This window comes from Salarias fasciatus, chromosome 8 (assembly GCF_902148845.1).
Source record: "Salarias fasciatus chromosome 8, fSalaFa1.1, whole genome shotgun sequence".
NCBI classification, from domain to species: Eukaryota; Metazoa; Chordata; class Actinopteri; order Blenniiformes; family Blenniidae; genus Salarias; species Salarias fasciatus.
In genome coordinates this window covers 5,519,126-5,532,873 of record NC_043752.1, presented here as the reverse complement: position 1 = coordinate 5,532,873, position 13,748 = coordinate 5,519,126, and the positions used below count along the sequence as shown (strand labels likewise).

General features: G+C 46.6%; 1 protein-coding gene across 1 annotated transcript in view; it reads left to right on the top strand.

Moving 5' to 3' along the window:
• Positions 1–13,748, top strand: part of dnah9 (dynein, axonemal, heavy chain 9) — a 138,134-nt gene that overhangs the window by 107,791 nt on the left and 16,595 nt on the right. The window contains exons 68-71 of the mRNA XM_030098214.1: positions 75–268; positions 911–1,059; positions 2,805–2,932; positions 11,426–11,653. Coding sequence (XP_029954074.1) covers positions 75–268; positions 911–1,059; positions 2,805–2,932; positions 11,426–11,653 — 699 coding nt within the window. The remainder of the gene's footprint in view (positions 1–74; positions 269–910; positions 1,060–2,804; positions 2,933–11,425; positions 11,654–13,748) is intronic.

Sequence of the window (13,748 nt, the reverse complement as noted above, 5' to 3'; positions counted from 1 at the left end):
CATGTGCATCGCTGATCACAGAGAGAAGAATCTCAGAAGCATTTTTCTTTTTTTTTGTTCTTCTCCTACATCAGTCTCTGTGCAACATGGACGAGTTCCGTAACCTGGACCGCGACATCGAGGGTTCGGCGAAACGCTGGAAGAAGTTCGCCGAGAGCGAGTGTCCCGAAAAGGAGAAGTTCCCGCAGGAGTGGAAGAGCAAAACCTCGCTGCAGAGGCTGTGCATGATGAGGGCGCTGAGGCCCGACCGCATGACGTACGCCGTCAGGTTAGAGGCCGAACCCTGGGGGTGGGGGTGCTGATGGAGGTCAAGATATTCCATTCTGCTGCACCGAGGTAACAGTTCACCCTGCTGTTACAATCTTCAAAGCTAAGTTACAGATCATTTCTTCAACTAAATACAATATTAGGGATGCATAAAACTTTTGCATTTTGTTTAAACTGATACATTTCAAAATGCTAATTAAGTTGGTACCTTATATTGGTATCAGCATGTAGGTAAATGTTGAATATTTTGAAGCACAGAAATAAAACTATTTAGTTACAGTATTCATTGAATCCTATGATATACATTCTCCCCTATAGAGAAAACTACTGACTGACCACCAGGTTCATTAGCACCTCGTTTATATGTAAAACATATAAAATATGTAGCGTCTCTATCTGAGCCTGCAGGACTCAGCTGGAGCTGAATTGAGTGAGTGACGATGTTTGAACGACCAGAGGATTTATTCCAGCAGTGGCTGAGAAAGCGGCGCTGGCTACACAGTCGTGACTGCCGTTAATACGGCGGTTTTTTTTTTTAAAGCAGCGGTCCGCCTGGCGCGGCGCATCCGCAGAGCACTCGAATTATTCAGCTCCTCGGTCAAAGATAACAACGAAAAGGACTGAGTCATGTTCCTCCCCGCAGAGACTTTGTGGAGGAGAAACTGGGGAGCAAGTACGTGATTGGCAGATCGCTGGACTTCGCCGTCTCCTTTGAAGAGTCGGGTCCGGCCACTCCCATGTTCTTCATCCTCTCTCCGGGAGTTGACCCTTTGAAGGATGTGGAGAAGCACGGTAACGCCTCTGGCTCCTTTTATCTTTAATAAGTTGTAAAAAAAATTCCACGGTTTCTGTGCTGTCTTTACTGATATGAAGTCAAACGCATGTCATTTGTTTCATTGTGTGTGTAAAACCTCACTGGAGCCTAAAACAGGCGATACCTGCATGCAGGATTCCCTCTGTGGTTCCTCAGATCCGCGGCGATCCCAACACACCTGTCCGTCTGCGCCGCCATATCAGCAATCGCTGCCAGTGCACAACAGGCGCCGGCTAGATGGAAGGGGATTACACTAAAGGTCACAAATATATGAGATGGCACCACCGGTGTATTAGGACCAGCGGAAAGTAAATGTCAGCCGTTTCAGAGTTACTCTGCATTCCTGTTTGAATAATGTGGCTGGCACCAGAAATCTGCCAAAAAAAAGAGGGAGGCTTTTGTTCTGACATGGAACGGGGCGCCATCGCAGCTTCAGGATCTGCTGCCAGGAAACTCAGTCAGCGCGCCATGAAATATTCACATCGGTTTACTGAAACAGAAAGATTTCCCCTCCGACCGCCCCGTCCGTGCATTCTAGTAACTCATCACCGCTGTTTTCCTCTCTGTTGTGAAAGGTCCCGTCTTAGCCAGAATTAATTCGAAGCGTGGATTCTTTTGATCGCTTCTGAATATTGGCGCCGCCCTCGCTTTCACGGGAGGCAGCAGGTGGTGAAATCAGCCGGATCCGGAGCTCGGACCCCATGTGAAAATCCGCCGTCCTCCTCTAATATGATAAGAGACGAGCACTCCTACTGGAACTGCCTGTAAGGGCTGTGATTATTGATTATCAACACCCTGGCTCTAAGTAGCCGGCCACATCAAAGCCTGAAAGTGAAAAGTCGCTGGCGTAGAAAGAGCACAGCGCTGATGAGCAGCAGCAGCCTGAGCGAGAAAGAAGTGCTTTTCCATTAGAGCTGTGACTATTGGGTTTCTCATTGGTATTAGGCTTCAATTAGATTTTCATTAGATAGATGATGTGATTTTGTATGCTCTGCAGGGGACTAATATCCCCCAAGCCAAAGCCTCGCTTTTTCTCCCAGGGTTCAGGTTGGACTTTTAATGACAGACGCTGAAATAATAGCACTGTTTCAGTGAAACTTGACTCAAGGTGGGCAACAAAGGCTGAGTCACCGTCTGCCTGCTAATTTGAATAGAAAATGCATGAAGAGCGCTGCAGAAGTTCTCCAAGTGAATTAGCATGTTTGAATAAACGACTCGGTTTTCATCGATTCTCGTCAGTTCATTTCAAATTTATGGCTGTAGCACCAAATGAAAGAGGCACTTTTACAGAGAAAAACCAACCTTTTTATATATGCAGGTAAAGAAAACAGTGGAGAACCAGACTCAGAGGAGATTTTGCTAGCTGTGGCTAGCTTCTAGCTAGAATAGTTTATAATGTTTAGCCTCTTTCCCGCACGGGATGAGAAGAGCTTCTGATTAAAACGAGCCCTGAAAATCTGAGTTTTACTATCTTCAGGAAGTTAATAGAAGAATTTGAGCCAAAATAGACAGTGCTGGGATGCTAAATGCTAACCTCCAGAGTACTACACACATAGTTAATAAAAAATTCTGGTTTCAGATGCACATTTATTCAGGTAAAATGTTCATGAGACTGCTCACTGAGTGGATTTTTCTTTTTTCCAGACAGCTATTAAAATTTGTGTTTAGTCAACGGAGAAATTAGTTTCCTTGATACATTCATAATGAACTTTTTCCCTTCCAGGGAAGAAGTTGGGCTTCACGTTCGACAACAGGAACTTCCACAATGTCTCCCTGGGTCAAGGACAGGAGGTGATCGCTGAGCAGGCCATCGATCTGGCAGCCAAGAACGGCCACTGGGTCATACTGCAGGTAAACCTCTGAACGCCGCGGCACGGGCGCATAAAAGCCTGTTGTACAAGAGGTGCTCGCACTCAGCATTCACAGCGAGCCCACACATCACCTAATTTGTTTTCATGAGAGCGATCCGACGACCGCATTGGACGGATCCAATTATAGCCGTGGGTATTTAAACGCTGACACCGAATGGGTAAAAATGATACTTGAATACCTGAATACCACAGTTGAAACACTGCATTGTCCTACGTGATGCACCCCGTCCACCGCACACACACAAGGTGCAGAGCCGTAAAAAAAAAAAAAAGGGGAAAAAAACTGAACGTGCCTGCAGTACAAAGCGTTCTGTGCAGTCCTGCAGGCACACAAAAGGCGGAGGCGCGCACTCGTATCCAAAACACACTTTGCAAAATGAACGCAGGGTTCACGTGTGTCAAGGATTTTCTCTCCCTGAGTGATTTTTGGTGACAATTCCTTTATCTGTACGTGTTGTGAATGAGGCATATTATCACATTGTTGTTTTTTTTCCGCACCTTTCTCTCTTTAACGCGGCACCCTCAGTGGGATGTTTGCTTTTCCTCCCAGGTTCGTCTGAGCAGAGAGGCGAATTTAATTTTCCGTGGAAATTTCCTCGCAGAAAGGGCCGCGGCATTATACAGTACAATATCTACAGCCGCGGTGTCTGTTCTCCTCTTATCTGGAGGGCAAGGCTGGCTTTTTGCATTTTAAGTGGAAACCTTGGCGGAATTCTAATGGGGAAGTATCGACAGATATGAACCGCAGCCCAGGCACTCTGGGACACCCTTTTCTTTTAATTCACACAGCTGGTCGGAATTTAAAAAAAAAAAAAAAGAAAACCAGGAGGGAAGAGGAAGGTTGAGGCAGCATCACTCTCCTCTCCAGACTCGGGATGGCACAGACAAGCAGTTGTTTAATTACTTTTGCATAAGAATCCCGATCGATAGGCTTAAAAAGGCCTTGTCCCCTTGGCAACAAACCTCCCACTCGCTTTATCATCGACTGTCTGTTTGTCTTCCCGCCGAGAGCCACCCCCGTGGCACTGGCCGGGAGGGAGAGGGAAGCAGAAGGGAGAGGAGGGGAGGGGAGGGGGGATCATATTCTCATCTCTTCCGCCCTCTTCATCTTCTCGTCTTCTTCCCACCCTCCGCTTGGTGATTCTCACACTTTCTGCTCTCGTCATTTTCTCCACCGCATCTGCTCCTCTCCTCAAACCATCACCTCCTCCCACCTGCCGTCTCTCCCTCTTCCCCCCCCCCACCCTCCCCCGTCCTCGACCTCCCCGTCTCCGCCGTCCTCCTACCTTCCCGACACCTCCACACACCCCTCTCTCTCTCCACCCTGTCTCGTCAGGCAGCCCACCTTTCACTCTCTCTGCGCTCTCCGGGACCGGCTCCCATCAGCCGCGGGGCCGGGTCAATGGCGAGGTTCCCCTTTGCTGACGGGTAATTATACCGCACAAGGGCAGCCTCTCGCTCGGAGATGGGCCTGAGAGACAGAGATGGAGAAACTTTGAAGCGGCCTATCGGGGAGGGAAGAGAAGGAGAGATGGAGAGGCAATCAATCGGGCAGATTGGAGTTGAAGATCCCAAGTCAGCGAGGCAGGCGGGCGGGCGGGCGGGCAGCTGGAATCGAGTTGCCTAAACCCGACAGACTCTTCACGCGTTTACCACGGAGGCCTCCTCGCTCCAATCCAGAGGCATGAAGGAGTGTTGGATAAAGTGGATTTAAATCTTGTCGAACTTTCTCTGCATCTTCACCACTGCACCTTCAGTTGTGGTTCTTTCTTGATACCAACGTTCGTTCTTCCTCCTGCGGTCACCATCAACGTTACCATGGACTTCCTTTCTCCTTCTGAAATCACAACTGAGCTTTCTTAGTATTTGTCCAGTACGCTGATGCAGGGTGACACCCGCTGCTAGACTGAATCTAAAGTGGTCATTCCAGTGCAATGGACACAAGAAAGTGTCCAGACTGTTTCAAACACTGTTTAATCTGAGTTAAATTCTACACGGAGGAATGGCATTTTGGCTAAATCTGTAGAGTGGAGGAACCTCTCTGACCAAGCAGCAAGCAAGCATTGTGTTTACATGGAAATTTAAAAAAAATTATCCCAAAAAATCCAAAAACTATAAACCAAGCAATCCAAATTGGGTCCTAAGCATCGTCGGTTCGAAGTTTTCCGTTGCGTTTTTGTGATCCGTTTACATGAAAATGATGCTTGGAGTTTTTTGAAAAACGTCTCGTAAGGTGGAACTATTCGAAAACACTCCGAGTCGGTCTCCATGGCAACAGAAGGAAACACAACTTCTCTTAGATGCTGCCACTGAATGTAAATATAGCTGCAGGACGACGGCAGTGATGTGTGACCGCTGGTTGGACAGACGTTCCTCGGAATGAAAACAAAACAAGGCCACCGAGACGTAGAATTTGTCGCAAAAGAAGACATCACAGATAAGCAGAGCGGGTCGAGAAGACGCTTTTGACATGCTGGAAGCTGGTTCTTCATTCAGGGTCACAGCAGCGCCTCTGAAAAACTGCCGTAGGCATGCACCGACTCGTCAGCACCCAAACCCGGGATCGGTGAATTATCCTTCTGCACTTGTGAGATGGATGGTGTCCGTCAACAGAGGCTGCTGATAAACCTTGTAAGACGTGCGCAGAGCAAAGTGTCCAACACCAGCAAGACAAACTAGGCTGAGGTCGCCCTAACTTAGTGGACTGTGTCACCTGCAGCTGGTGGAAGCTGCTCAGAGAGACGATTCAGCGTACTACTTCAAGGTCTCGTCTTCACTTTACTCGGTCGGGAGAAAAAGAAGAGGAAAAAAAAAAAAAGCCTCAAGACTGCGATGGTCTTTGGTAGCTCGAGGGATTCCAAGATGAAAATCTCCGTCGAGACTACGACAAGTTCCATTTCAAGTATTTATGCGAGGCGACCCTACTTAACCCGCGGAGACGGCGAAGAATAAACTGAAAAATTTCAGCTACACGGAGAATATCAATACCGCGGCTCTGCTTAAGTAATGAATGTGACGTAAAGGATCTGGCAGTGGAGCACCGGATGACTCATATAAGGTGACATTCTCTCCTCTTCAGAACAGAGCGGTGAAATGTAAGGAGCTGCTGGCTGCACAGGCGTCCGTCCCCACTGTAAAATCTCGTTTCCACACAGACAAGCTCGTGTGTTGAAACTGATCCTTTGTTCCTGCGGTTATTTTTACACAGATTTACAGTTAGATTATGGGAGGCTGTTCTGAAAGGATCCAAGCAGCAACAAGAGAAGTGAACTAATCTGCTTCATAACATGTGGAGTGAAACACATGGAGAGCCTGAGAAAGAACCTGACTCCCATCCTACCTGCACGCGTGTGTCGGTGAGGAAATTCCTCATTGTCAAGGGTGCAGCTAATGGCTCTTCGCTAATGCTAGCATAGCTTTAGATTCTATTAAATCACTCTGGTGAATTACTCTTAACTCTCTCTTCCTTGTTAATTTCATACCTTACCTTTGCTGTACGGGGTTCGCTTTGAAGGCAGTTATGTTACGTAATCTATCTTTATTCAAATCACAGGAGCACCTTTGGGGGCAATAATTAAATCTTTCACATATTGAAGGACGAACCCGGCTGGATTTCACTCTGACTTCATCGTCGACCTTTTTTGACTCAATACTGTCAATGATAAATCTGTTCTCCACATTTTCTTGCTGATATTCGGAACTGCTTTATTATGCAGGGTGTCTCCACATCAGGTTTACTCTACTCTTCAACCAGCGAGACGTCGGATTTTGTGCTTTCCGCTGTTCACGGCTCACGGTTTGGTCTGCGAGTCGGGAATCGACAGTGGCAGTTGTTTCCTTCCCCGCTCATGTTTTATGTACACGGGCTTGTTCCTTTGATTTGTGCATGTAAAGAAAGTGACGCCGATCTTTTGAACTGATTGTTTGAATTTGGTTCCCTTTAAAGCCTCAGAAGTGCTCGGCATGCTTACACAGTCGGCATCGCCTGTGCAGCGTGTGAACAAGTGTCGGATCCCAGGATACCCGCAGACCTGTTCACTTCACCGCTTTCATCTTTTCTGCTGGTTTCTTCACATGTTTTAGATGTAATTATTATTTCTGGAAACTGTGCAGCGCATGTGCTTAACATACCAAATCAGGGATGTTATTTTTTACTGCATAGCTGCAGTGAATAAACGAAGGCATGGGTATTAAAAAAATGAATTAAATTTTAAATAATGGAATTTGTTTGCAGAGCAAACACCAGTCATAAGTTCCTGCCTTTTTCCATGAGGTACATACTCATCTCCTCAAATCACACTAGTTATTCATAGAACGGCTGCAGTTTGGCTTGGGGGCAATAGGGCGGGTTTTCATCCTGTGTTTATTGCTGTTTTTACTTGTTGAGAGAAAAATATTTACCCCAATGATCAATGTTATCGCACCAGAACACCATTCACACCAAGCTGATGGATTGAACAACATTGAAAGAATGAAAAACACACAGCGTTGTCTCCATTTCCCGAGACTGTTGAGAAAAGAGGATGTGCTGTTGGAGGGTCCTCGCCTTGTTTACACGATGTTTTCACGTGAAATTTGCACACAGAGCTGCTGAGAGTGTAACTTTTTGAAAACGGCTCACAACGCGGAACTTTTCGAAAACACTCAGACTCCATCTCCATGTTGACGGCGGAGGAAAGCCAGCCTCCCAACACACTGCGTGATGCAGACAGGCAGAGTCTCTGCAGTGAGTGATCCGCTCTGATGAGAAAATCATCACCATCCCTCATTAGAGGACTTTGCATCGTTATCATTACCTGAGCAGAGCACAAACATCCTGAAGGACTCCACACACTCAGGTCATGGACTGTTCACGCTGCTGCTCTCAGGCAGAGGCCACGCTCAACCAAAAGCCATCTTAACCTTGAAGATTCAGGGCCAATCGCAGGTTTGCAGCAAAATAAAGCAACACAACTTAAAGAAAGGCCTTGACCTCCAGCTGCTCCCTGACAACTACAGCCACTATATGTTACTTATGAATGGGATTTAGCAGTAGTGGGCTCCACTCAGCACTCAGACCTGAGCTGAGGTGTCGGTGATGCCGCCACTAAAGGGAAGTCTCTCATTGCTGTTGCTGTTTTACCCGTCCTTCCCACTCAAGATGAAATTGATCTGTGTGTGACTCCTGAAGTGAAATGCGTTTGGCGCCTGCTTTATCTCATAGAAATACTCTCCTCCGGATGGGAACAGTAAAGTAGCTGAGATTTTAAATCCAGTGATGTTGCCTGTCCTTCACAGGGTAAACTTTGAGACACTACTACTGGTGACATTGTGAACTGTATCCTGATTGTAGCCAGTTTGAATGTAAAACCATTTATCACATCAGTGCTTTCAAAAATAATGCTTCCAGATCCAGAACGAACATTAAGAGTCTGCAATGTTCAGCTCAAGAGGACCCATTCTCCACATGAGAGGGTTTATAGGCAGTGTTTTTCAATCATGTCTCTCATGCTATCAGCTTCTTTTCTTCCTTTTTCCCGTCTTACTCGCTCTGTTTTTCACTAGTGATGCGTGGATCGATGCACTCATGTCAATGCATGAAACACCAACCGTGTCTGTTTTAGGGTCGGTTCTCACGTGGAAATATTGATATTCATACTTTACTAGACAATGTTGTTTTTTTTTTTTAACAAGTACTTAAAAAAATGGTTTTGTTTACATAACCGGTTGCAGGAAGTACTTCATGATCCGCCCACCTCTTTGTAGACAGCAGCTATGCAAACACACGACAGTTCATCCAACATGCAAGTCAGAGGCTGATATGGTAATTAAGCCTAGCAGAGCAGTAACTCGGTCTTGGTCAGTGGTCAGTCAGCTACGCAGTGCGAGTATTTGTTGGATTCAGAATGAGAATGAAAGCATACCTTCACTCTTGTTTCAATGAAACATGGCACTGCTGCATCGGAAGCTGTTTTCCACACTGATCTAGTCTCAGCTGGTCTCAGCACAAAAGCATCGACGGAGTTTTGCAGGTCGATCATGGTTCCATTGAAGTCTGGATGCAAACAGCTACAGTATACATTGAATTCAATACAATTTTAAATACAACACAATCATATCACATACTTTTACAGACTTTTATAGATGTTTTATTTCACAGTCAGTGGAGGCATGCGTCCCTGGCTTCCCTGTCTCTGTCCCGAATCGGCTCCTCAGCAGCACCGCCCTCGTCGACGGCCGCTCTGCCGCCAAAGTCGTCTGGCACGTGTTCATTCAAGGGCGACCGCCTGCCCGCCACACCTGCTCCGTGGTTCTGTTCATCGCACGTTTGCGCCGTTCGAATGACGCCTTTCGATTTCCCCCGGGTCCCATTCGATAGCAGTGCATCAAAGACTGCGCCCGTGGTGTCTTCTAATGGGTTTTTGATTCAACTTTTTATATTATTATGTAAATAGGAGAGTCTTTGATGTAGTATCAGCGCGGTGATCGCAGGGGCTTGGAGGCCCTTATCATGAAGACGCTGGGGGAACGGAAAAAAAAAAAAAAAACGTCGCACCTGAAAGTTAATTAAAAAGCCATAAAGTAGCTGCTGCTGCTACTCTGTCTTGTTTGTTTGTCTGTCGGTCTGTCTCTTCCTCCTTCCTCCAACCCCTCCTCCTCCCCCTCCCTGCAGCCAGAGGATGAATGGGTTCATTACAGTGACAAGTTCCGAGGCAGTCTCTCACTTTCTTCTGTTGGCTCTCCTTATTGCGAAACCATTTACATGCCAAGAGGAAAGGGTTTGTGCCGAGGCTTGATGAAAAGGCGCTGGAATTTAGGCTTTTAATTTGTAAACCGTTCATTATTCTCCGAGGCATCAAGAGGCAAACTAACTTATCCGTCCTCTCACAGCTCCCAGCCCCTCCCAGGATGTCTCCACCGCCCGAGCACAAAAACTTTCCCTCCTCTTTTCTTTTTCTCTTTGAATGACTCACTCAGAACGAAAGAAAGGGAAAAGAAAAAATGACGTTCCGCTCTCCATCGCGTCCCGTCGTTTGGAAGGAAAGAGGTTCTAACTTCAGCCATCATAAGGAAGATTAAATACAGAGAGCAAAGGGAAATGAGAAAGTAAAGAGGCTTATGAATTAATGACTGGAGTTATTAGTGCTGTAATTAGATTTAGGGAATGGGCAGCGCTGCATGGGATGTAGTGGGGGGAGTGCCTTGCTCCACTTCTTATCATTCACTGGATATCCTGTAAGTGTCAGGACAGTTGAGATGGAAAATTGAGCTCACCCATGCTTGCGTGATAGTACAAGTCAGCTTGGTCGCCCGCACCGCCCGAGATGAGCGTGCAGAACAGTCGAGGGCGAGATCCGCCGCCGCCCCCGCCGCCACAAACACCTCCACCACTGGAGAACTTGGCATCAGCAAACCTGAAATGACTCTCGAGCGCTGTGTACCGTTTAATTTTGTGCCACATCAAAGTCACGGTGAAGAGCGAGCGGGAACGTGCGATGTTTTAATTGCTCCTTTTTTGCTCGTTGTTGTTACAAAAATGAATTATACCGGCAATTCTGGCATCAAGTACCTTATTAAGCCATTATGTGTTATCCATTAAAGCCCACACTTTCACAGATATTCAGAGGAAAAACAGCATTATCTGAGTGCGATTAGGTGCTCTAGCCTCACAGGGGGAAATTAATTTTGCCTAACAACTTGCCCTCTCCTTCCATCATTAACCCCTTTATTGCTGCTTTGAAACGAGCTATCTGCTTGGCAACAGGTGGTGCGTCTGCACAACAGTGGTCTCTCCTGCATATTTATTGGCAAAGTTGAGTGTAGCATTGAGTTTTTAGGCCTCTCAGTGGAAGTTGCAGTGATTCAGACAACGGTGACGTGATTAAAACTGCAGTGTTGAACTGACAGGACGGGTAACGGATGCTCAGCATATTGAGTTTGTGACCCAGAGACATTAGCCTTCATCTGCATCTGAAGCTGATGTGATTGGAAGTTTGATAAATGATGTAGAGTTGTCCGATTGGTGAGGCATCAGCTTCACCCTCATGCAGGATTTACAAGAATGAAAGCACCATGGTTGGTGTCGAAGAAACGGGACAGTTTGTTTGTATGAAGCATATCAGCATGCTGAACCAAAGACTTTGGCTTCTCCTGGATCCAAAATCGATGTGATTGGAGGAATGTTGTCATCGGTAATAAAAGGAGGGGCAGCAGTGGCACATATCACCTTAACCTCACCATCAAATGTTAAGCACCGATTGATTTCTGTGCCCTGAGGTCTTGGCTTTGACTGCATCAGGTCTCATTTTGATTAAATGTCAAGAACTGCATTGTGACGTGTGCAGCAGAAAGGTACTCGCTGTGGAAAAGCTAAATCTGGCTCTCTGTCCTCCATCCAGTTAACATTTGCTCAATAAACGTGTATTATTTGTAAGTAATATTGTGAGTTTCCTGTCAGAAATGTGATTGATTCTCTCTTTGTTTGCTCCTGAAGAACATCCACCTGGTGGCTCGCTGGCTGGGGACCCTGGAGAAGCTGCTGGAGCAGCACGCCGAGGGCAGCCACCAGGACTTCCGGGTGTTCGTCAGCGCCGAGCCCTCCTCCACCCGCGAGGGCCACATCATCCCCCAGGGCATCCTGGAGAACTCCATCAAGATCACCAACGAGCCACCCACCGGCATGCACGCCAACCTGCACAAGGCTCTGGACAACTTCAATCAGGTGAGCCTCGCCCGGTCTGAGGGCGTCAGCAGAACGCCTCGTCTCACGCACAGGATGTTAATGAGCTGTACATTCAATCGAATGCTAATCCCGATCAATTCAACATGGACAGCCATGACAACAAGCGGGTCTTTATGGTCAAGGACGTCTTGCCAGTGCATTTGCGAGGCCCTCGGGATTTAGAATCCGATGCACATGAAGCTGCTGGAAAAGACCGTCAGTGGGCAGTTATCAGTCTCCGGATGTGCTGACAGCTATGCTGGACCTCGGTCTGAAGCCGGGACTGGCGATGGCGTGGAGATGACAATACAGGGATCAGGGACAGCTGTTTCATTTATCAACAGATGTGAAAGAAATTGAATTGATTGAGAAATAGTGCTGTGATCGCAAAGCTCAATCATCTGCCTCAGGGGTTTGTATTTATCAAACAATGCTTAACAACAGTACTGAATCATCGCTCATACCGATTAGTATTTTATTTAGGTTTGACGTAGTTTTTCTTTTTTTTTTTTTTTTTTTTTTGGTTTTAATGAGTCCTCGTTTCCGTAGCAATGATTTCAGGAGTAAAAGCAAAACTTTAGCTGTACCTTGTGTTAGGCACTACTGAAAACACAACTTTTTGAAAACAGCTCCCAAAACACAAAATTTTATGAAAATGCTTTCAGACCATCTCCATGTGAATGAGACAAAACAAAACCTCGCTCTTCGTCTCCATGGATACGCTGCTATTGCTCGTTTTTAAAATGTGTAAACGTGAAACTTTCCTGAATACACAAAGATACAAACTGCAGCATTGTCACTCGAAACCTTCACAAGTGCCTCAGTCATTTCCTGTTGTAACTCATATAATTTCATTCTTCATTTTATCAGGATTAATTGCTTTCTATAGTACTTGTGATGAAGACTTTTAAAATATACTCGTCATAACTTAAAGCAATTTACTTTGATGCCTTTGTTTCTCTCCGAGTGACGTTAAAAAGCTGATCAGCAGAAATCTATAAGAGCTGGACTGACGACTTCTAAAACAACTCACTACTGCCTCCCAATCCACAAAAGATGACTAAATTTAACATTACCGACTGCACCTTTCAAGTTTCCCAACTTTTTCATGAAAAGTTGACCCCTGAAATATTTCTAACTTTTAATTAGTTTGTTTTCTCTTGGATTCGCCATTGAAATTTGAGTGTTTAATTTACACTTCACAGGTGTTTTTAGTGGCGAATCGAGGTCGCGAGGCAGGACCGTGAATGGCAGTCTAGTTTTCAAAGCTCGGTTGACCTTTCTGTGTGATCTTTCATCTTTCCGATGCGTCCTTCTTGCAGCTCAAAGCTCTTTTTTTTTTTTGCCTTCCAGTGTGATTGACAGCTTATCTGACACGCACCAGCTTTCTCATCATGTTACCAATTTGCTAAAGTATTGCGGCTGACAGATGGCGGAGTCCCCTCCCGCCGACCCTGGAATTGCCTCTGACCGCTGAAGGACGCGTGTGAATATCTGCTTGCGCGCGCTAACGTGGGAAGTTTGCGCGCCTCCATCTGGAGGGGAGGCGGCCGTTTCACTCGAAATCGCACCAAAGTCAATTTGCTGCTGGTCGTGTTTGCTATCGGAGCGCGGACAGACAATATCATGCTGGTGGGAGCGCTTACAGTCGGCGTCTCCTAGCCTCCCCCTTTTACCTTATCAGCTCTCGGTCTCTATCCAAGCCTCGCCATTACCTCGCCGCTTTGCTGCCAATGCATCTTCTCCCACGCCATTACCTTCCTGGTCCATTTCCACCATTCTTACTTTGCTGATGTCTATCTGCCTGATAAGTGCGAGACGTGCCGGCGAGCCCTTATGCAGAGCCCCCGGAGGAGGTCCGCTGAGGTGAGAGACTGGGGGAATATTCCGCTCATGTGTACCCAGTGAAAGCTAATCAATGCTAGGCTAACGCTCGGTAATAGCCCACCCGCGCGGCTAAAGCCGGAGTTAAGCCGCAGAAATGACAGTCTCCTCGCTCTTGATCTTTCCACTGGCAGATGCTTGCAGCTCCACAGCCTATTTGCTTTCACAGGAGACACTGGGAGATGGAGTCCTGGTGGGCTGAAAGAGCCCC